The sequence below is a fragment of the Saccopteryx bilineata genome, chromosome 9 (genome assembly GCF_036850765.1).
Source record: "Saccopteryx bilineata isolate mSacBil1 chromosome 9, mSacBil1_pri_phased_curated, whole genome shotgun sequence".
In the NCBI taxonomy this organism is placed as follows: domain Eukaryota; kingdom Metazoa; phylum Chordata; class Mammalia; order Chiroptera; family Emballonuridae; genus Saccopteryx; species Saccopteryx bilineata.
In genome coordinates, this window is record NC_089498.1 from 23,952,520 (window position 1) to 23,976,947 (window position 24,428).

The following is a 24,428-nucleotide window of genomic DNA, read 5'->3' on the forward strand; positions in this document are numbered from 1 at the left end:
ACGGGGAGAGACAGTCAGACAGACTCCCGCATGCACCTGACCGGGATCCACCCGGCACGCCCACCAGGGGGCGACGCTCTGCCCACCAGGGGGCGATGATCTGCCCCTCCGGGGCATCGCTCTGCCGCGACCAGAGCCACTCTAGCGCCTGGGGCAGAGGCCAAGGAGCCATCCCCAGTGCCCAGGCCATCTTTGCTCCAATGGAGCCTTGGCTGCAGGAGGGGAAGAGAGAGACAGAGAGGAAGGAGGGGGTGGGGGAGGGAGAAGCAAATGGGCGCTTCTCCTATGTGCCCTGGCTGGGAATCGAACCCGGGTCCCCCGCACGCCAGACTGACGCTCTACCACTGAGCCAACTGGCCAGGGCCGAAATCCATGTTTTATTATGGGATATAATACATATAAAGAAAAGAGAATAAAATTAAATGTACAAAAATATATAGCTTAATGCCCTGGCTGGGAAGCTCAGTTGATTAGAGCATCGTCCTGAAATACCAAGGTTGCAAGTTTGATCCTGTCAGGGCACGTAGGAATCAAATGAGTGCATAGATAAGTGGATCAACAAACCAAGGTTTCTCTCTCTCCCCCTTCCTTTCTTTAAAAACCAATTTAAAAAATTATAAAAAAACATGTCGCTTAATGAATTTTTTTAAAAGCCCCAATAGAAATTTACTTGGCAAAGATAGGATAATATACATAATTGATATAAATAGATAGGATTATATATATGTAGTTTCTGTGGTAAAGTTAACAATTTCCCCTGCCATTTGGATACCAGAATGGACTGAAGGAGACAAGAGGTGGTTACACATGCTATATGGGAGAACTAAAAAGCTAGAATTTTATTTATTCATTTTTCCAGCTTTATGAAATATAAATGCCAAATATAATTGACATTTAACGTTGTGCAAATATATAAGGTGTACTACATACTGATCTTATATTTGTACATTACAAAATAACCTACAATAAGGTTATCACTCCCATCACCTCATAAAAATTTTTGTGTGATGAAAACTTTTAAAATCTACTCTTAGCAACTTTCAAATATGATACAATGTTAATTATAGTTATCATGCTGTAGATTACATCCCCAGAACTCATTTATTTTATGACTGGAAGTTTGTTCCTTTTGATCACCTTCACCCACCCCACCCAATCTCCCTGCCTCTGCCACCATCAATCTGCTTTCTAGGAGTCTGTTTTTTTAGATTCCACATATAAGTGAGATCAGACATATTTGTCTTTCTCTGATTTATTTCACTTAGCATAATGCCCTTAAGGTCAATCCATGTTATCACAAATGGCAGGATTTCCCTTTTTTTTTTTTTTTTTGTATTTTTCTGAAGCAGGAAACGGGGAGAGACAGTCAAGACAGACTCCCGCATGCGCCCGACCAGGATCCACCCGGCACGCCCACCAGGGGCCACGCTCTGCCCACCAGGGGGCGATGCTCTGCCCCTCTGGGGCGTCGCTCTGCCGAGACCAGAGCCACTCTAGCGCCTGGGGCAGCGGCCAAGGAGCCATCCCCAGCGCCCGGGCCATCTTTGCTCCAATGGAGCCTTGGCTGCGGGTGGGGAAGAGAGAGACAGAGAGGAAGGAGGGGGGTGGAGTGGAGAAGCAAATGGGCGCTTCTCCTGTGTGCCCTGGCCGGGAATTGAACCCGGGTCCACCGCACGCCAGGCCGACGCTCTACCGCTGAGCCAACTGGCCAGGGCCAGGATTTCCTTTTTTTATGGCTGAATATTTCATTGTGTGGGCCTGACCTGTGGTGGCGCAGTAGATGAAGCGTCGAACTGGGAATGCTGGGGTCACCGGTTCGAAACCCTGGGCTTGCCTGGTCAAGGCACATATGGGAGTTGATGCTTCCAGTTCCTCCCCATCTTCTCTGTCTCTCTCTCCTCTCTCACTCCGTTTCTCTCTCCTCTCTAAAATGAAAAAAAAAAAAAAATTTCATTGTGTGTATGTACACCCATATATACATATACACACATCATATTTTCTTCATTCATTGCTAGACACTTAGGTTGTTTCCATGTTTTTGTTTTGTTTTATTTGGTATTTTTCTGAAGCTGGAAACAGGGAGGCAGTCAGACAGACTCCCGCATGCGCCCGACCGGGATCCACCCGACCGGGATCCACCCAGCATGCCCACGGGGGGGGGGGGGGAGGCGATGCTCTGCCCATCTTGGGGCGTCACTCTGCCGCAATCAGAGCCATTCTAGCACCTGAGGCAGAGGCCACAGAGCCATCCTCAGTGCCCGGGCAAACTTTGCTCCAATGGAGCCTTGGCTGTGGGAGGGGATGCGAGAGACAGAGAGGAAGGAGAGGGGGACGGGTGGAGAAGCAGATAGGCGCTTCTCCTGTGTGCCCTGGCTGGGGATCGAACCCGGGACTCCTGCACACCAGGCCGACGCTCTACCATTAAGCAAATCGGCCAGGGCTGGTTCTATGTTTTATCTGTTGTAAGTAATGCTGGGATGAACATAAGTGTACAGATTCTTCTTTGATGGTGATTTAATTTCCTTGGACATGTACTAAAAGTGGAATTGTTGAATCATACGGTACGTAATTCTAAATTCACATGCAAAAGTATGAAACTGGATCCCATCTTACAAAAATTAACTCCAAATAGATTAAAGATGTAAAAATAAGACCTGACACCACAATACTCCTAGAAGAAAAATCTGGCAATGATTTTATGGATGTACACAAGCAACAAAACCAAGAATAAACGAGTGGGACTATCAAATTAACAAGTTTCTACATAGCAAAAGAAACAAAATGAAAAGGCAATCTATGGAATGAGAGAAAAACATTTGCAAATCATACATCTGTTAAGGGTTAATATCCAAAATATATAAGGAATTCCTACAACTCAATAGCATAAAAACTATTCAATTTAAATATGGGCAGAGGATCTGAAAAGCCCTTTTTCTAAAAAAAAAAATATTCAAATAGTCAACAGGTACACAAATAGGTGCTCAACATCACTAGTCATCGTGGAAATAAGAATCACACAGTATCCCCTGACACCTATTAGGACATGCAGCTACCTCCCTGCAGCAAGCCCAGCTTGCTTCCAGCTCCCTGCATTCCACAGGCCCTAACAGCCTGTAGCTACTCCGTTTCTGGACTGGAGCCCAACAAGCTTTCAGCTTCAGCCATGCTCACCACTTTGCATTTTTGCCCCATTGCTAGTCCGCAGAATATTTATCTTGTTTTTGGCTCAGATGGTGCTTTGTTTTCCGTATCACAGTTGTTCTGGGGTCAGGTGGGAATCGTTTAACTGGAATACTGGCACTCCATCTCCCTTCCCCCACATCGATCCCCTGCCCAGCTTCTCTTTAGGAGCATCCACCAATTTCACGTGGTCCCCTGCCTTTCTGGAAGCTGCTCCCCTTTGAACCACAGCTTTCTTTTCAGAACCCCTGCTTCCAACTACAGCTGTGGCTCGCATCTGCCCATCACACATGCACCTGCACAGTCCCTCTCTACTGGACCCGGCTTAACCTACACACTCCCGTCTTTCCCTTTCACTCATGTCTCCCCCATTCACTCAGTCCCATGGCTCCAGCCCACAACCCACAGCCTTGTCACCACTCACCTTCATTCACAGCCAATGAGCAGAGCAAAACGTTTTAAGGCCTCTAAGAATTTAGAAAATTTACTGCCCTAGAACTGCCACCGTGGGAAACAGTAAATAATTTATAATACTAGCATAAGGAAAGCTTTTAGAGCCATGACATAAAATCCAAATTTCTTGAAATGTAACACTGAAATTAAACTTTTGTGTAGTAGTAAGAAAATATGAATCTCTAAAGACAAACTAGGAAAATACCTACCACTCAAGACAAAGTTTAATTTCCCTAAAATAGAAAGGTGGCTAAAAATTGACAATTCAACAGCAAAATGGTGAGACAAGAATGGGTAGTACCCCAACAGAAAATATAAATACCCAATAAACTGAAAATTTGCCAAGCCTCACTAAATACAGAAGAAGCAATGATGTAATATATTTTTGCTGTTCAGACTAGTAAATTTTTAAAAATTAGTAATGTACAAGGTTAGTAAGCAAATAAGAAAATAGATACCACTTTTATACCATTGCAATAACAAATTGGTAAAAACCTTTCAGCAAACTAAGTTAGCAATGTAATAAAAGTTTAAATGTCCCCAGTTTTTGACATAGCTCTAATTGCAGGAATACATCAGAGTGAGTCTCAGCAGGGCACAGAGATGAGAGGATATTCATGTGGCATCGTGGCAACACAACACAGTGGAAACCTCCATATGACCATCACTAGAGGAGCCATGAAATAAATGCTGGTCGGCTACATGCTGGAATGATGCCATTGTCAAAAGTGAGATAGTGCGATGTGGGGGGAACATGTCACATGTCGAAACTACGCTGGTTAAGTGAATGGCAGGTAGCATAAGAGTGTGCATAAAATGTTCATATTTAAAAATTTTTTTTAGTGAGACAGAGAGAGAGAGGCAGGCAGACAGGGACAGAGATGAGAAGTATCAACATGTAGTTGCGTTACCATTTTTTTTGGTATTTTTCTGAAGCTGGAAACGGGGAGAGACAGTCGGACAGACTCCCGCATGCGCCCAACCGGGATCCAACCGGCACGCCCCTGGTGGGCGACGCTCTGCCCACCAGGGGGCAATGCTCTGCCCATCTAGGGTGTCGCTCTGCCACGACCAGAGCCACTCTAGCGCCTGGGGCAGAGGCCAAGGAGCCATCCCCAGGGCCCGGGCCATCTTTGCTCCAATGGAGCCTTGGCTGCGGGAGGGGAAGAGAGAGACAGAGAGGAAGGGGGGTGGGGGTGGAGAAGCAAATGGGTGCTTCTCCTATGTGCCCTGGCCGGGAATCGAACCCGGGTCCCCCGCACGCCAGGCCGACGCTCTACCGCTGAGCCAACCGGCCAGGGCCAGCTGCGTTACTTTTAATTGTTCATTGATTGCTTCTCATACATGCCTTGACTGCAGGTGCGGGGGCTCTAGCTGAGCCAGTGACCCCTTGCTCAAGCCAGCGACCATGGCCTTCAAGCCAGCAATCTTTGGGCTCAAGCCAGTGACCATGATAGACATGATCCCACACTCAAGCCTGCGACTTTGGAGTTTCAAACCTGGGTCCTCAGCATCCCAAGTTGACAGTCTATCCACTGCACCACCACTAGTCAGGCTAGAATGTTCACATTTCTAAAAAGCAAAGTACGTTCATATATACAAACAGAAGGCAGTATGTTGAATGTTCACCAAGCTACTGGCAATGGTGACCCCAGAGAATGGGGATGGAGAGGACTTGCACTTATATCTAGGCACACACCCAAATATATTTTTTAATGAGCATATATTAGTCTAATAACCAGAAAAATACAAATAAGGACAAATCAAGCTTAGTAAAATGTTTCATAATTATTTTATAATTTCAGAACATAATGAATGATGGGCATAACTCTAATTTATCTGTCCATACCCAATTAATCAATAGGTCCACTATTACAGATGAACAGCATAGCCAAGTTTTTACTTGGTCATTAACTTACTTTCCAAAACTGTGCTGCTCACCTCCAGGCATAATGTGACGCTCCAGGGATAAGAACCAACTCATTCGGCTGGACATGTGTCAGAACATTGCCTGGTGTCTCTTGGATGCCATGACTGACCACCAAGTGCCTAAGCAGACAGCAACTGAGAGTGGAGAAGTCAGGCCTGGATCCTCAAAGGTGTCATGTACCCTTGCCAGACAAATCCCACTGAAGATTCACTGACTTCTGTGTTTCTCCCCCAATCTGAGGTTTACAAAAGTAGCCAAGATGCTCGCCCAGGGAGAAACAGAGATATCCTCTGGTACAGAGAACAGAAGTTAAAGGGATTATTTGCAACATCTCTAGATTTTAAGGAGCAGGAAGATGGCCCTAAGGGCAGGAGACACTGGTGACTGGTCTCCAACAGGGACAGGGTGGGGGACAGCTCACAAGCCTCTCTGCTGCCACTCCCCTCACTCCATCCATGCGATGGGCCTCACCCACACTCCACCTGTACCATTTCTTCAGGGGCTGGAAGCTGGTCCCAACACCCCTAGCCAGAAAACAGGAAGTTTCAAGATCCTGGGACCAGCAATTACCAATAGTGACCAGGTTATTATAAAAATGGGGGAAAAGGACTAAATTTTCCAAAAATGCAAAATTTTCCTTCTACCTTTCCCTAATCATTTGCATAATTTTTGTCAAGTCCAAATGTTTTTTAAAGTGAGGTAGGTAGTTTCTCTCTATTCGTGCCTTCGTCTTTTGGTGACTGTCCAAGCCGGTGCTGTGAAAGCACCAGTTCTGTGCAGGGAACGGTGGAGCCACTCAGTTAGCTATTTTCTCAATCTCGTCCAAATCATCCGTGTCCAGTCTCTCTATTTTCTTATCTGAGGGAGAAAAAGATTCAAGGGGAGATCAACATGGGGTTACCATGGAGACACACACCCAGGGAGGGGGCAGCAGGGCAGGGAGAGGAAACACACAGGTCTCCGCCCTGGCTGGGAAGGAGCCCTCCCTTTGGCCACATCCATCCTTCCTTTAACCCCAAAGGCTTCTGGTGCCTGAGAAAGGGACACTGACAGCACCAGCATGGCCAGAGGTCCCAAGGCCTGGCCAAGGGGGAACTGTCATTCGAGTCCCTGACACTGAACCCTCCAGGTGTGCTCTTTGAGAACTTCCATAGTGTAGGGAAGGAGGGGAATGTGGACAGACACAAAGCCTCTCTAGGGCCTTGGAAAAACCTATCCTTCTCTCAGCCCCCGGGTCTGCGTCCGTAAGGAAAGGGCCCAGCAGAGAATACCCCCAGGGACTCACTAAAATGCTCCTGGATTCTGTTGAGGATGTTCATGCTGTGCTTGCTGTCAACCATGTTCACTGCCAGGCCCCTCTTGCCAAAGCGGCCAGTGCGCCCGATCCGGTGCAGGTAGGTCTCGTTGTCCGGGTTCCCATCCTTGTCCACAGGAAGGTCAAAGTTGATGACAACAGACACCTGTTCTACATCGATACCTGCATAAAGAAGAGGTGGAGGACAGTAAGGACGGGAGACAGAAATCACTGTTGCTCGCCCACAGGCCACATACACCAGCTTTGGGTGGGAGGAGTCTGGGTGGGCCCGCTCTGGAATTAAGGGACAAGAGGCACCTAACAGAACCCAGAGGAGTTCTATAGGTGCTAACAAATTTATGAAGTCAGTGCTCGAAACCCTGGGCTTGCCCAGTCAAGGCTCATATGGGAGTTCAGCAATGCCCAAGGAGAGTAGGCGCCATTCTAAACCAGTCAGTTCCTGTACGTTTCCTTCCACCAAGTCAGGACTCTGGGCTTCTGTGAAAGTTCTTATCTGCCAAGAGAATCTAGTTTCTCCTAGAAAAGAATGTCACCCCACCCCCACCCCCACCCCATCTCTCCCGAACCTCTGAGTTTGTCATATATGAGGATTTCTCTCGCTACCCCAAGTCTGAACAAGTTCTCTGCTCACCACGGGCACACACGTTGGTGGTCACCAGAACCTTCTCTTTGCCCTCTCGGAAGCGATCAATCACCGCAGCCCTCTGCTCCACCATCATCTCACCACTCAGCAGAGCCACCTGGTGGCCTTCTTTTGAGAGCTCTGCTGCCAGCCAACTGGCCGTTTTGCGGGTCTGAAAGAAGAAAACATTTAAGAAATGAAGGTCCCTGAGAAAAAATTTTTGATCTGGAAGATTCTACCTGAAACTTAGCAGCTAAGGGTTAAATTTTCTAAAATTGTTAACATGATGGTGTACCAGGAGGTTATTATGTGACCTGGGTAGTAATCTTAGAAAAATATTTAACCTAAAAATAATCAGAAAGGGGCCTGACCAGTGGTTGCACAGTGGATAGAGCATCGACCTGGAACACTGAGGTCCTAGGTTCGAACCCCAAGGTTGCTGGCTAAAGTGCATGTTCACCAGATTGAGTGCAGGGTCGTAGGCTTGAGTGTAGGATCATCAATGTGATCCCAAGGTCACTGGCTTGAACCCAAAGGTCACTGGTTTGAGCAAGAGGTCACTAGTTCAGCTTGAAGCCCCGGGGTCAAGACTTTTATGAGAAGCAATCAATGAACAACTAAAATGGCGCAACTAGAGCTGATGCTTCTCATCTCCCCCCCTTCCTATCTGTCTCTCAAAAATAAATACAAGATGGGGAAAATCTAAGAACTTGTACTTAATAGTCTAGATTCTGTAAGATGTCCATGTCATGAAAGGTTAGAAAACTATTCTATATTAAAGGAGTTTCAAGAGACATGAGCCACCTTGAGCGCAGGCTCATCTGGTTTGAGCAAAGCTCACCAGCTTGGACCCAAGGTCGCTGGCTCGAGCAAGGGGTTACTGGGTCTGCTGAAGGCCCGTGGTCATGGCACATATGAGAAAGCAATTAATGAACTAAGATGTTGTAACAAAAAACTGATGATTGATGCTTCTTATCTCTCTGCACTCCTGTCTGCCTGTCCCTGTCTATCCCTCTGTCTGCTCTCTTGTTTAACTTCTTACAAATATCAGTTAATTATCCTGGGTTTTTCTAATAATGCATATATCACATACGAATAATATAAAAAACAAAGTAATATAAAAAACAGCCTGACCAGGCGGTGGCGCAGTGGAGAGAGTGTCAGACTGGGATGCGGAGGAACCAGGTTCGAGACCTCGAGGTCGCCAGCTTGAGCATGGGCTCATCTGGTTTGAGCAAGGCTCACCAGCTTCAGTCCAAGGTTGCTGGCTCCAGCAAGAGGTTACTCGGTCTGCTGAAGGCCCACGGTCAAGGCACATATGAGAAAGCAATCAATGAACAACTAAGGTGTCACAACGAAAAGCTAATGATTGATGCTTCTCATCTCTCTCCATTCCTGTCTGTCTGTCTCTATATATCCCTCTCTCTGTAAAAAAAAAAAAAAAATTAAAAAAAAAAAAACAAAAAAAAAACAAAGTGCTCAATGCAAATGCTTTGTATACCTCAGGACACTAACAAGATACTGTCTCTTACATCTTCACAAATTGTTTCCTACCTGGCCACACAGAGGACACCTGGTCCTCCCAGCACTAAGGTGGAGCTGGCTGAGAGGGAGGGGGCTGGACAACACCTTCCCGTGGAGCTCCTTCCCCGGCAGGCCTGCTGCTGCTACTCACATGGCAGAAGATCATGGCTTGAGCAATGGTGATGGCCCCGTAGAGGTTACACAAGGCCTGGAACTTCTCGTCCCTGTTATTGCACAGGACGTAATACTGCTTGATGGTGTCCAATGTCTCCTCCTCACGCTTCAGTTTGATAATGTTTGGGTCTGGGACCACTTTCTGGGCAAATTTCCATACAGAGTCTTCAAAGGTGGCAGAGAAAAGCAGCATCTGGCAGTTCCTGGGCAGCATCCTGCAAGGGAAGGCCCAGGTATTTGGCATGACTGAGTTTTTCCCTGGAACAAAGAAGAGAAGCACAGCCTCCCCAGGCTTGGATGGTCTGCATCCCCAGGAAGGTGGCACAGGCAGAGGAGCACTGTGGGGAAGACGCAGAAGCGCACACGGGCAGGGACGGGGTGGTGTCAGGTTCCCTAAATTTGTTCCTCAATCCAGGCTGGGAGTCTGGTCAGTGCTGACGTGGCCCATCAACACATGCTTCTGAAGGATCTGAGGCAAAGAACCCAGCCGGAAAAAGAAGAAGAGTCGAATCGAACAGGAGGAGACACACAGAAGAAGATTTTTACTTGTAGCTCAGGAGGCTGAGAAGTTCCTCACGGATCCAGAGTCCTACCTTTGGATGCGGATGCTCTGATCTTGGTAGCCCTGAGTAGCTATCATCACGTCAGCCTCATCTAGAACAAACACCTTGATCTTCTTGGGGTCAATGAACTTGAGCTTGGCACACCAGTCTAAGACAGTCCCAGGGGTGCCAATGACAATGTGCTCACTGATCTTCTGACCTCTGTCCACTGTGGAGACAAGATGTGTTCTGTGGGTATTTCCATGGCAAAACCAGCTTTGGAAATCAAAGCCTTGCCCATGAACTAGTATACAGAACAAGTTAAATCCAGATTTCAAAACATGCAGGAGTGTTTTCCAAGTCTTTGGTTCTTCTGTTGTAAAGTGCACATAATGACAGCTACTTCACTGCATGTGCTCAGGGTTAAATCCTCACAGTGAAGCCTCAGTAAGTGTAACCCTTTCCTACCCTCTCCTATAATTCAACATCATCCAACTCTTGCTCTTTAGCATTACTCTTATTCTTTTCATACCATTCATTCACTCATGGTTCACTGATTTCCTCCCAAATTGGTAATTTTTCATCCCAGGATCCAAGCCCAGTGATTTATTATTATTATTATTTTGCTTTGTTAAAAAGTCTAATTTTGAAGAAAAAAAAAAGTCTAATTTTGTAGACAATTTCCCTAAGTAGAAATTCTTTGATTTAAAAAACACATGAGCCCTGGCTGGTTTGCTCAGTGGTAGAGCGTCGGCCTGGCGTGCAGAAGTCCTGGGTTCGATTCCCGGCCAGGACACACAGAAGAAGTGCCCATCTGCTTTTCCACTCCTCCCCGTCTCCTTCGTCTCTGTCTCTCTCTTCCCCTCCCGCAGCCAAGGATCCATTGGAGCAAAAGTTGGCCCAGATGCTGAGGATGGCTCCATGGCCTCTGCCTCAGGCGCTAGAATGGCTCTGATTGCAGCAGAGCAACGCCCCAGATGGGCAGAGCATCGCCCCCTGGTGGGCATGCCGGATGGATTCCGGTCAGGCACATGCGGGAGTCTGTCTGACTGCCTCCCCATTTCCAACTTTAGAAAAATACAAAAAAACCCAAAAAACAGAAAAACCCCACATTAATCTGACCTGTGGTGGCACAGCAGATAAAGCAGACATAGAATGCTGAGGTCGCTGGTTCAAAACTCTGGGCTTGCCTGGTCAAGGCACATGTGGGAATTGATGCTTCCTGCTCCCCCCTTCTCTCTCTCTCTCTCCTCTCCAAATAAATAAATAAAATCTTTAAATTTTTAAATAAATAAAAACCACATTATTCTCAAACTATAGCTGATGGGAATTGAAACTAATACAGCCATCTACCAAAATGACTAATGCATGTAGCCTTTGACCAATATTTCCACTATTAGGAATTAGTGGAATAGGTCAAGGCACATATAGGAGTTGATGCTTCCTGCTCCTCCCCCTTCTTTCTCTCTCCCTCTCCCTCTCTCTCCTCCCTAAAATAAATAAAGTCTTAAAAAAAAACCTGTTAAAAAATTTTAATTAGCCTGACCTGTGACAGCACAGTGGATCAAGTGCCAACCTGGAATGCTGAGGACGCTGGTTCAAATCCCTGGGCTTGTCTGGTCAAGGCACATATAGGAAGCAACTATTACAAACAGATGCTTCCAGCTTCTCCCTCTTCTTTCTCACTGTCCTCTCTTTCTCTCACTCTCTCCAAAATTCCATTTTAAAGTCAACTAATTAAGGAAAATATGACATACCCAATGGATAACACCAATAAAAGTATAAAACCATTTTTGAAAAAGTATAATAAAAACATTTAGAAACTGATATAGAACAATCTCCAAAGTACTTTATTAAATATAAAAAAATAGTTGCAGTTTGTATACAAAAAGGAGCAAAAATAATACATGTAATGTACGTGCATGTGTGAGCGTACACATACATTACATATTTACACACTCACACACTATACACACACATTATCACAGTGGTAGTCAACCTGGTCCCTACCGCCCACTAGTGGGCGTTCCAGCTTTCATGGTGGGTGGTAGCGGAGCAACCAAAGTATAAATAAAAAGATAGATTTAAGTATAGTAAGTTGTTTTTATAAAGATTTATTCTGCCGAACTTAGTGAAAATTCGACATAAAGTATTTGGTAAATAATTATTATTATATGCTTTAACTTGCTGTAACTCTGCTTTATAAATTTTATAAAGTAAAGTTACTTCCCTACTTTTTAAATCACCATTACTGTGGAACCAGTGGGAGGTTAGAAAATTTTACTACTAACAGAGATACAAAAGTGGGCGGTAGGTATAAAACGTTGACTACCCCTGCATTATCACTTAAATACAGCTTCAGAATATCTCTGGTAGAAGACATGAGAAATTGGTTATTTACTGATTTTACAGAGAGAGGAAGGGAGAGAGAGAGAGAGAAAGAGGAACATTAATCTGTTCCTGTATGTGCCCTGACCAGGGATCAAACCAGCAACTTCTAGGCTTCAGGACGATGCTCTAACCAACCGAGCTATTTGACCATGGCATGAGAAACTAGTTAGTACTGGGGGCCTTTAGGAAGAAGAGTGGTTGGCTGGAAGAAATAAAAGTATCATATATCCTTTTCAATTTCAAACATACAAATGTCTTATTTATTTTAAAAACAAATAAAATTTGCTCTGGCCCGATAGCTTGGTTGGTACCATCTGCAGGAACAGACTGATGTTTCTGTTTGTCCATTCCTTTCTCTCTAAAATCAATAAAATAAAAAAACAAGAAGAATATAAAAACAAATAAAATTTTAGAATTTGGGGGGAAAAGGGCCTTTTACTAGAAATTCATTAACTATCCATTAGAAAAGTTTTAAATTAACTCTTAAACTCATTAATTATTTTTATTTATTTATTTATTTTAATTTTTGTTTATTCATCTTAGAGAAGAGAGGAAGAGAGAGAGAGAGAGGGACTGGAGGAGGAACAGGAAGCATCACCTTCCATATGTGCCTTGACCAGGAGAGCCCAGGGTTTTGAATTGAGAACCTCAGCATTCCAGGTTGACACTTTACCCACTTGAGCCACCACAGGTCAGGCTAAACCCATTTAACTCTTAAACCCACTGCCCATCAATCAAAATCAAAACGTTCAAAAATGATACATTCTATGAACACACAATAGATGTACAGAGGTATGTCATAGAATTGGGTACTGGAAACCTATAAAATTGTGTTAACCAGTGTCACCCCAATAAAAAAAAAAAAAGGATGTATTAGCCCTGACCAGGTAGCTTAGTTGTTTAAAGCGACTTCCTGACTCACCAAAAGTGCGGGTTCTATCCTCGTAAGGGCAACCAATGAAAGCATAAATAAGTGGAACAACTATTGTAGTAATCATTGTTTCTCTAGCTTTCTCTCTTCCTCTCTCTAAAGTCATTCAATAACAAAATTTTAATGATACATTAAATACAGTTAATATACTATATTAATCTTTCACATGCAGTAAAGTCCAATGTTATTACAAAACAATCTAGAGAAGATATGTGCTGTCATAAGATTCTGGTATATTTTACTCAGGTGTACCCATAGTTTGAGCAATCAAGTAAACACACAAAAACGCCCACCCTAATTAATAACTTTTGGATAACTGCTTTGGTGCAAGCCAAAGCATGATGATCTCCAGGAAAGGTGCTTTGTGATTGTGTGGTGAGCTGGCTGAACTAGACAGACAAACCATAGGAAATCAAGTTGGGATTTTTTTTTTTTGTATTTTTCTGAAGCTGGAAACGGGGAGAGACAGTCAGACAGACTCCCGCATGCGCCCGACAGGGATCCACCCGGCACGCCCACTAGGGGTGACGCTCTGCCCACCAAGGGGTGATGCTCTGCCCCCCGGGGGGTCGCTCTGCCGTGACCAGAGCCACTCTAGCGCCTGGGGCAGAGGCCAAGGAGTCATCCCCAGCGCCCGGGCCATCTTTGCTCCAATGGAGCCTTGGCTGCGGGAGGGGAAGAGAGAGACAGAGAGGAAGGAGGGCGGGGGGTGGAGAAGCAAATGGGCGCTTCTCCTATGTGCCCTGGCCAGGAATCGAACCTAGGTCCCCCGCACGCCAGGCCGATGCTCTACTGCTGAGCCAACTGGCCAGGGCCAAGTTGGGATTTGAGAAACACTTTCTTGAAAATGAAAAAAGAATGCCTGTCTCTTTAATGAACACAATCAACAGTGCTGCCATCATATTAAGCTTTTAAAAGGAAATCAGAATTAGAATATTGAAAAACTTTCATGTGCCAGTGTAAATTTGAGAATTTCTCAATGTACATATAGACTCCTCTGATGAGTCTGGTAGTGATATTAATGCATGCAATTAAACAATGTTGTAGCCCTGGCTGGTTGGCTCGGTGATAAAGCGTCGGCCTGGCATGTGGATGTCCCAGGTTCAATTCCCAGTCAGGGCACACAGGAGAAGCGACCATTTGCTTCTCCACCCCTCCACCTCTCATTTCTTTCTTTCTTTCTTCTCCCCCTCTCCTGCAGCCATGGCTCAAATGGAGTGAGTTGGCCCGGGTGCTGAGGATGGCTCCATGGCCTCCCCCTCAGGTGTTAAGAAGAGCTGAGCAACCCCAAGCAACACCCTAGATAGGCAGAGCATCACCCCCTAGTAGGCTTGCCAGGTGGATCGGGTCCGGGTGGATCCCGGTCTGGGTGCATGCAGGAGTCTGTCTCTGCCTTCCCTTCTTTCACTGGGGGGGGAAAAAAAAGGAAACCAAAAATTTTGTGAGCTGCTGCTCTACGCAATTATAAACTGGTGGGTTAAAGGGATGTCTCTCCCCAACTTTTCTAGATAACCTTTTCTAGGTTTCCTAAAGTGATTGAAACAATGTACTGTGTACTCCCCACCAGGAGTACGTGAGCATTCCAGTTCTGCAACTTTACCAATACTGGTTGTCAGATTTCTTCATTTTTGCCCATCTGAGAAGTGTATTGTGGTTTTAATTTACATTTTTCTGATGACTAATAAAACTTGTCTTTTCCTGTTTACTGGCCATCTGAATTCCTTCTTTTGTGACATGTCTGTTCAACCAGACCTCTTTTGTCTATTCCATTAAGACTGCTTCCTTTTTTTTCTTTTTTTTTTTTAGAAAGAGTGAGAGAGGGGAAAGGAGAGAGAGAAGTATCAATTCACTACTCCACTTAGCTGTGCACCGATTGCTTTTCAAAGATTTTTTTATTTTATTAATTTTTAGAGAGAGGAAGGAGAGGAGGAGAGAGAAACCAGAACATCAGCCAGTTTCTATATGTGCCCTGACTCGGGATCAAACTGGCAACCTCTATGTTTCTGGATGAGGCTCTAACCATCCTAGTTATCTGGCCAGGGCCTATTCACTGCTTCTTATGCTGTATGTGCCTTGACCAAGGATCATACAGGCGACCCCAGACTCAAGCCTGTGACCTTGGCACTCAGGGTGGACGCTCTATCCCCTGTGCCACCACCAGTCAGGCACTTCTTTTCTCTCAATGATCTGTAGTTTGTTATATTCTGATAACTTTCTAATGACCCACTTTCTACCTGCCTCACCTCCCCATTATAACCCATATTCTCTACATTACATTCTGTGGAAGACATATAAGAAAGAACTGCTGGAAGATTTTCTTTTTTCTTTTCTTTTCTTTTAAGAGAGAGGCAGGGAGAGACAGGAACAGTGTGCTGCTCCTGTAGTGCCCTGCCCAGGAAATTGAACCAGCAACCTCTGCTCTGGGATGACACTCCAACCACCTAAGCTATCTGGCCAGGGCTTAATTTTTATTGATTTTTAGAGACAGAGAAGAAGGAAGACAGAGGGGAGGGGGAAAGAAAGCAGTTGTTCTTCCACTCAGTCGTGCAATTTTTGGTTGCTTTTCGTGTGTGCCCAGACCAGGAATCAAACCCGCAGCTTTGTTGTTTTGGGACTACGCTCTTAACTGACTGAGCTAATCGGCCAGTGCCGAGTATTTTTGATTTTAAGAAGACCAAGTGAGCTGTACATGTTCTTAGTTTACTCTAACTAAAGCTCTGCTCACTTTTTTTTCTTTTTTTTTTTTTTTGTTTTATTTCTCTGAAGTTGGAAATGGGGAGGCAGTCAGACTCCCGCATATGCCCGACTAGGATCCACCTGGCACGCCCACCGGGAGGCGATGCTCTGCCCATCTTGAGGCGTCGCTCTGCCGTAATCAGAGCCATTCCAGCGCCTGAGGAAGACGCCACAGAGCCATCCCCAGCGCCCAGGCTATCGCTGCTCCAATGGAACCTTGGCTGCAGGAGGGGAAGAGAGAGACAGAATGGAAGGAGAGGGGGAGGGGCGGAGAAGCAGATGGGCGCTTCTCCTGTGTGCCCTGGCTGGGAATCAAACCCGGGACTCCTGCACGCCAGGCCGATGCTCTACCACTAAGTCAACCGGACAGGGCCAAGCTCTGCTCACTTTTAAAGAAAGGTATCTGACCTCTACCTATAATCCTCTGTGCTGCCATCCCTCTCTAGTAAGCAGCTCCCAGAACTCTGGATGAAAATTCAAAACCCTGTCTTCTCAGTGAAGATCTCCAGGACCCAGGGCTTTTCTAATAAAGCAAAATCTTAAGAGTGAAGAGAGCTATTAACAAATTACAAAGTTATTAAATAGATTTGCTAAAAGTAATGCAGTTTGGGCTCTCAGGTCAGAATGAACCAGAGAGTTGAATAATCATCATCACATCTTCAACATTCAAACACCTAACCACCCTACCCTGCTCACTGCTTAGGTCTCACCCCTTTATACTCACATTTATTGCCTCGAACAGCATAAGCAAGCTTTAGTTCCGGATGAAATTTGCCCATCTGCTCAATCACTTTTCCTGTTTGAAGCGCCAACTCATATGTTGGGGAGAGGCACAGGCACTGACAGGGAGAGATCATAAAGGATGAGTTGAGGAGACCTTTTAGTAACAGACGACAGGCTCTAAAGCAACAAGTATGCTGATGTAATTACCACTAGAACTGTGCAGGAACCACATCCTCTTTAACCAAGCCAACTTTTCAGCAGGCTGGGCAGATGCCTTCAAGCTATTATTTAAGGCTGCTTCCGAATGAATTCTACGTAGGTCCTGCTCTGCCTGAGCCACAGTTTGAGGCACAGGAAACATTCAGAACCCTCCAGGGGCACCCTCGTCAATCCCGCAACAGATGGTGCTGCCCTTCCAAGGGCAGGCAAGTCAGGATGCCAGGATTCCCTAGCCTCACCTGGGGGTATCTCTCTGCTGGTTCCACTCGGCTGAGCATGGCCAGGACAAAGGCAGCTGTTTTACCAGTACCAGACTGAGACTGGGCAATCAGGTTCTGTGGGCTAGACCAAGGAAGAAGGGTGTGAAAATAATACTGGTTAACAATAAAAAAGGTGTCAAAAAGTTTATTCTGGGTAGTAGGAATATAAATTTCCCCCCTTTAGTCTAGGTTTTCTACATTGAGCACAATAATAAATTTTTTCTATATTGTTAAAAAAAAAACAAAAAAAACCCTGCTTATATATATAATGGAAAATACTGATTGTTTTAGATAGATTCATACCAAGAAATCCTCATTCTAGACGCTATCATACCTACTGCCCTAGTTTTGTATCCTAAAGGCCCCATGGAAATTAAGACTGCAAAATAAGATTTGTGCTAAGACAAATCCCCAAGGACACTTTCTGCTGAGCCATAATGAGTCTCTAGGACTCACTCAGCTCCTGTGCGTTCCCTTTTTCCATCTTCATGAAAAATGTAAGATATCAACTCAGATGCTTTAGGGCAATGTTCACATTTCACTTCATGTAATGTGAAATGTCATGAAAATAGGTGGCATTTCTGTCATTAAAAAAGAGAAATAACAGCCTGACCAGGCGGTGGTGCAGTGGATAGAGCATTGGGACTGGGATGCAGAGGATCCAGGTTCAAAACCCCTAGGTTGCCGGCTTGTGCATGGGATCATAGACATGAACCCATGGTTGCTATCTGAAAAGTCGCTGGCTTGAGCCCAGGGTCGCTGGCTTGAGCAAAGGGTCACTCGGTCTGGTCTAGTGTCCTGGTCAAAGAACATATGAGGGAACAATCAATGAACAACTAAGGAGCCGCATGAATTTTGATGCTTCTCATCTCTCCCTTCCTGTCTGTCTGTTCCTGTCTGTCTCTCTGTCTCTGTCACACACACAGAAGAAAAATAGTAAGAGAATGGAACAAAAATAGTTGCTACATAATACCATTTATCTAAGGTTTAAAAATATGTAAACTACTCTTTTCTTTATCTTTTTAAGGTGAGAGGAGGGGAGATAGTGAGGCAGACTCCCACATGCGCCTCAACCAGGATCCACCTGGCAATTCTATTTGGGCCGATGCTCAAGTACTGAGCTAGCTATTTTTAGTGCCTGAGGCGGATGCACTCCAACACAGCTATCCTCAGTGCCGGGGTCATGCTCAAACCAACTGAGTCACTGGCCATGGGAAGAGAAGAGGGAGAGAATGGGGAGAAACAGACAGTTGCCATCTCCTGTGTGCCAGACTGGGAATTGAACCTGGACGTCCATAGGCCAGGCTAACGCTCTATCTACTGAGTCGCCTGCCAGGGCCTAAAAACTACTCTTTAGATTCCTTTTTTTTTTTTAACAGAGACAGAGAGAGTCAGAGAGAGGGACATATAGGAACAGAGAGGCAGGAATGAAGAGAGATGAGAAGCATCAATCATCAGTTTTTCATTGCGACACCTTAGCTGTTCATTGATTGCTTTCTCATATGTCCCTTGACTGTGGGCCTTCAGCAGATCTCGTAACCCCTTGCTCAAGCCAGCGACTTTGGGTCTAGTTTGAGCTTTTACTCAAACCTGATGAGCCCGTGCTCAAACGGGCGACCTCAGGGTCTCGAACCTGGGTCCTCCACATCCCAATCCAACGCTCTATCCACCGCGCCACTACCCAGTCAGGCTAGATTCCTTTTTTTTTTTTTTTTTGTATTTTCTGAAGTTAGAAACGGGGAGGCAGTAAGAGACTCCCACATGCGCCCAACCGGGATCCACCCGGCACGCCCACCAGGGGGCGATGCTCTGCCCATCTGTGGCGTTGCTCTGTTGCAACCAGGGCCATTCTAGCGCCTGAGGCAGAGACCACAGAGCCATCCTCAGCGCCCGGGCCAACTCTGCTCCAGTGGAACCTTGGCTGCAGGAGGGGAAGAGAGAGACAGAGAGAAGGAGAGGGGGAGGGGTGAAGAAGCAGATGGGCGCTTCTCCTGTGTCCTGGCCGGGAATCGAACCTGGGACTCCTGCACGCCAGGCCAATGCTCCACCACTGAGCCAACTAGCCAGGGCCTCAGGCTAGATTCTTAAGGACACAGAAATACAGGGGTAGTCAACGTTTTATATCTATCGCCCACTTTTGTATCTCTGTTAGTAGTAAAATTTTCTAACTGCCTACCAGTTCCACAGTAATGGTGATTTATAAAGTAGGGAAGTAACTTTACTTTATAAAATTTATAAAGCAGAGTTACAGCAAGTTAAAGCATATAATAATAATTACTTACCAAGTACTTTATGTCGGATTTTCGCTGTTTGGCAGAATAAAACTTTATAAAACAACTTACTATATAGTTAAATCTATCTTTTTATTTATACTCTGGTTGCTCCGCTACTGCCCACGATAAAAGCTGGAACGCCATTAGTGGGCAGTAGGGACCAGGTTGACTACTTCTGCATAAATATGTAATAAAAGTATAAAGAAAAGTGAGAGAATGATGACCCACTTCAGGATGATGCTTACTTTGGTGACAGACAGTATGAATGGAGAAACGGCTTCAACTGTCAACTAGTTAATGATACTTTATTTATTGCAGGATAAGGTTATAGTGTTCTTGGTACTGCACTTAACATCTTTGGGCAGTTCTCAAAATTTTAAAAATAATCTGTAAAAACCCAATTTTTATTTTTTCTTATTTATTTTCATTGATTAGAGAGAAAGAGAAAGAAACATCGATTTGTTGTTCCACTTATTTATGCACTCTTGGTTGATTCTTCTATGTGCCCTGACCAGAGAAAAATCCCACAATCTTCGCGTACTGGGACAATGCTCTAACCAACTGAGCTACCTGGCTAGGGCCAACACCAATTTTTAAAATTGCATAGAATTTAGTTGTTATTGTTTAGTGGGAAAGGCAGAAACTGTACTGAATTTCATCTCTCTCTCTGCCTAGCTGTTCCCCTGAAGAAACATGTTGCCCCAGCCTGACCAAGTGATGGTGCAGGGGATTGAGTGTCAGATTCGGATGTGGAGGACCCAGGTTTGAAACCCTGAGGTCGCCAGTTTCAGTACGGGCTCATCCGGCTTGAGCGTGGGCTCACCAGCTTGAGCACGGGGTTGCTGGCTTGAGCGTGGGATCCTAGACATGACCCCATGGTCGCTGGCTTGAGCCCAAGGTCACTGGCTCTGCCGTAGTAAGGAGTCACTTGCTCTGCCGTAGCCCCCCGTCCCGTCAAGGCACATATGAGAAAACAGTCAATGAACAACTAAGGAGCTGCAATGAAGAACTGATGCTTCTCATCTCTCTTCCTTCCTTCCTATCTGTTCCTTTCTGTTCCTCTCTCTGTCTATCTCTGTCACAAAATAAAACCATGTTGCCCCAAACATCCCATTTTATTCTCAAGTCAATAGCAGCTGCTGGTACAGGTGACATTAAACCAAATTCTGAAGTGGTGCATACTCACGGCTCAGCAAGCATCATAGGCAATGCGTTCTCTTGTATCTTGGACGGCCGGTTGAAGCCCATGGCATAGACTCCCTGGAGAAGCTGTGGTTTCCTGGGAGGCCAGTGAGAAAGAAGATGGATTTCTAGATGTTGAGGTTGTTTTAAAGGCCTAGAATTTTATCTTTTCCTCCATCTAACAAAGAATGATGCTTCCCATCTTGTCAGATATATATTCCTATGCCTTAAAAAAAACTAAAACAAAATGACACTATCTTTTCCCACTAAGTCTTAGTCTGCAACTATAATACAATTCATAAAATACAGACTAGTTTCCTTTCTCTGAGAAATTCATGCTTTCCGCAGACCCATAAATATGATTAGTCCTGAATGACCAGTGTTCCTAGGATACTGCAAGAGTGCTATTTATTAATTTATGGTATAAAATAAATTATAAAGGACATACTTAAAAGTAACACTGCTTACTATGCTCCTAAGATATTGAAGTCCCTTTGGAGAATGGGATTTCAGTTTTAATTTTTCAGTGTAGACATTTAATTGAACCCTTTTATTTCAATGGTTCTTCAAAGACAGCTTGGAAAAATCTAGTGTAAATACTGGGAAAAATCAAGAGGTAAGAAATTGATTCAGGTAGTTTCTAGTAGGTGATCTATGTAGTGCATAGGAAATGGGGGTTCAGTTACCGTACTGAACTTTACAAATGCTCAGCTTTACTTCTTTCTGTCTAGTCAAAATCAGGAATAAAAAAAACATCAATTTCTTACATAAGGAGCCACACAACAAATACCAATTAAAGTTGCTCTTACATTGCATTTACAGTCAGCTCTCTGCTATCTTTAAATTAACAGAGTGTTTAACAAAAATCCTACTAGATTAGTTCCAAAGAAAAGTTAAACCAAGTCAAGACTTCTGTTCTCTAAGCTGTTCTTGGAGTTTAACAGCCTCTCCAAAAGGCAAATTCTTCTGGGTTATGTTGGTTCTGAGACACAAAGAACTTTGAAAACATAACCTTTGCCTGCCATTGGACAAAACGGCTGTAATGCAAGCAGATTCTGATTTGGCTGTCAAGGAAATAAAATCACTACCGAATGAGGATTTTCAAGCGACCCAGGAGCTTTCAAGTGGCTTATTTTTCTCTTTTATTGTGCGGATTAATTCAAATCTTTTAAGTACAAAGCAGACCAAATATATTAGGTGACCTATGTTTCATTCTTTGTTTCCTTTGGCTACCAGCAGCTAAACTAGAGAGAACTTGCCTTTTCAAAGACAATTCATCACTGCTTGAACTGAGAGCTCCAGTCCTTTCAAGGAAAAGAACTTTAAAAAAAGAAAAAACCACTGCTACTTGGAAAAGCAAACTGTGAGTTCAGGAAACAATAAAGCACATCCTGCTGCTCTAATACACTTTATGAACAGAAGCAGAGATGACAGATTTGCTGAATGAAGCCCTTGGGAGGAAATAATATAGGTAAATATAATTTCCTGAAATCATTTTTTTAAAAGGCAACTCTTGTAAAAAACTTGCTATTAGGTATTACTTCATTAAGAACTTGATTTGGTTCTATTTGGCTCTAGTATTTTAAGTGTCTCTTACTCTAAAGCAGTGGTACCAGTTGGCAGAAATGTGGCCCCTGTGTGCTCACAGAGGGCATACTATATATTTTGCTGAATAAATGCAAAGAATCCATTTATTCCACCACTTTCTTATTCACCAGCTACTTTCTATGATTCGGGTCCTGGCAGGCAGCAAGAGTGGTGGTTCTCTTGTGTCACTCACTCGTAACACCAGAATGGTGGCATGTACATAAACCAATAACCCAGAAACACCTCTTTACTAACTTACTATAGAACCAGACAACTTGGTATGACCTTCCATAATTATCTTTTCAAAATAATAACATGTTAGAAGTCATTCTTAGCACAATACCAGAAATGTGCTCCTCTAAGACTTATTTCTGAGTTCTGGATTTTTTTAAGTTTCAGAATGTTTAAGGCTGCTTTCTATTGCAGGTCCTGAAAGATTTTATAAAAGTGGATAAACTGTTCTTAAGACCGTAAACCCTACAGTCTAACAAAAGGGCTTACCTAATAAGAAATGTTCCTGATATCCAGAAATCACCTGTCAGCCAATATTTTATTGAAAGTTCTAATGGCATAAAAGAAAAAAGACTTTCAGCTATGAAGAATAAATTTGTGGCATTTAAAACTCCCTATCAAGAGGAGGAGGACTGGGAAGCCAAGAGACAAGGGTGGGAGGGAGGTTATCACTGTAACCTTTCTCATATTTTTTGACTTTTGAATCATGTGAATTGTTAACTAGTCAAAGAAATAAATACATTAGGATTTAAAAAAATAAAAGTAAAATTCCCACAAGAATCTCCAAGATGCTAAGTTTCATAAAGGAGGGACCGGCAAGAAACAGCTAAAAGGAACAAACACTCACAGCCGAAGCTCTTCGAAGGACTTCACTGAGTAGAGGGGGGACTTTGGATCTCGCTGCAGGACTTCCACTTGGTTTATGTTATCGACCAGGTTGCTTCTGATCAGCTTGTTGAGTAAGGACTGGGCAGCTCTGTCCTCTGTCAGGAAGAAACCAGTAGAATTTCTTCATACTCATCTGGCAAACTCCACCATCATGACAATCCCCCCCTTCCCCTTTGTGGAACATTCCCCAAAAAGGCTGTCTATATTCATCTCCACTTCCTCTCTTCCCCTTCTACAGAATCCACTTGACCTTGGCCCTTATCAAGCTTATCAATGATGTCTACACGGCCAAATCAATCCAATAGACAACTTTTAATTCCCTTAATCAACCTGTTACCTATATTTGACCCCCTACTTTGGAAACATTTCCTTCTTCTGACTTCTGGGACACCACTCTCTTTGGTCCTTTTATCTCACTATGTCTTCTCAATCTCCTTTGTGGATTCCTTCTTTTCTTCCTCTTACAACTCAGAGTGCTTCTGGATCCAGAAAGGCAAGTTCTGAGTCATATTCTGTCTCTTGCTATAGGGTTTCAAAGAGTAGTTACCTTTCTCTTCTTCATCTGTTTTCTCTGCACTGACATTGGTTTTGACAACACCTACACAAGAAAACAGTTGTCACAATCAGAGAGGCAAACATCAAATCCACCCAGAAGGTGAGACAACATAAATACTAAGACTTTAGGTGATCAAAATGTAGTTGGCATTTCTTTGTGTTTAATAATTTTTTTAATTCTAGGAAGTACATAAGTACATAAGAAAATTTCAAATTTCTAGAAATTTTGGCTGACTTCGAAGTGATCAGAATGCCACCTCTGACATACTTATCCTAATATAAAATATAGCTTTATATTAGCAAACATAATTAAATAAGAGAAAAAAAATAAAGGTATTAGAAACTTAAAAAACAGGTCCTGGCTGACTGGCTCAGTAGATAGAGCATCAGCCCTTCACATGGATGTCCTGGGTTCAACTCCCAGTCAGGGCACATGTGAGAAGCAACCATCTGCTTTCCCCCCCCTCACTTTCCTTCTTCTCTCCCTTTTCTCCTCCTGCAGCCAGTGGCTCAACTGGTTGGAACATCGGCCCTGGGCACCAAGGATAGTTCAGTTCCAACCGCGTCAGCCTCAGGGGCTAAAAATAATTCAGTTGATTCGAGCATCAACCCAGATGAGGTTTGGCAGGCGGATTCCAGTCAGGGCACATGTGGGGGAGTCTGTCTATCTCCCCTGCTCTCATTTAAAAAAAACAACAAAACTTAAAAACAATCATTTTTTATAGAATGTATGACTGTAAACTTGCAGGACTAAGTATCAATTAAGTAAACAGAAATCAGTAGCTGATAAATACAAACAGAAATATACCCTGACCAGGCAGTGTGCAGTGGTTAGAGCGTCAAACTGGGATGTGAAGGACCCAGGTTTGAAACCCCCGATGTAGCTGGCTTGAGCGTGGGCTCATCCAGCTTGAGCGTGGGATCATAGACA

General features: G+C 44.2%; 1 protein-coding gene across 2 annotated transcripts in view; it reads right to left on the reverse strand.

Annotated features, from left to right (window-relative positions):
• Positions 1-5,402: 5,402 nt before the first annotated feature.
• Positions 5,403-24,428, reverse strand: part of DDX19A (DEAD-box helicase 19A) — a 28,030-nt gene continuing 9,004 nt past the window's right edge. The window contains exons 3-12 of one of the 2 annotated variants that reach the window (XM_066242412.1): positions 23,490-23,540; positions 22,902-23,037; positions 20,460-20,552; positions 16,980-17,082; positions 16,523-16,637; positions 9,792-9,969; positions 9,176-9,413; positions 7,510-7,672; positions 6,849-7,040; positions 5,403-6,421 (exon numbers count right to left, since the gene is read on the reverse strand). In XM_066242412.1, the coding sequence (XP_066098509.1) occupies positions 6,360-6,421; positions 6,849-7,040; positions 7,510-7,672; positions 9,176-9,413; positions 9,792-9,969; positions 16,523-16,637; positions 16,980-17,082; positions 20,460-20,552; positions 22,902-23,037; positions 23,490-23,540 (1,331 nt within the window). In that variant the 3' untranslated portion in view covers positions 5,403-6,359. The remainder of the gene's footprint in view (positions 6,422-6,848; positions 7,041-7,509; positions 7,673-9,175; positions 9,414-9,791; positions 9,970-16,522; positions 16,638-16,979; positions 17,083-20,459; positions 20,553-22,901; positions 23,038-23,489; positions 23,541-24,428) is intronic. The other variant, XM_066242413.1, reaches the window with a different exon arrangement.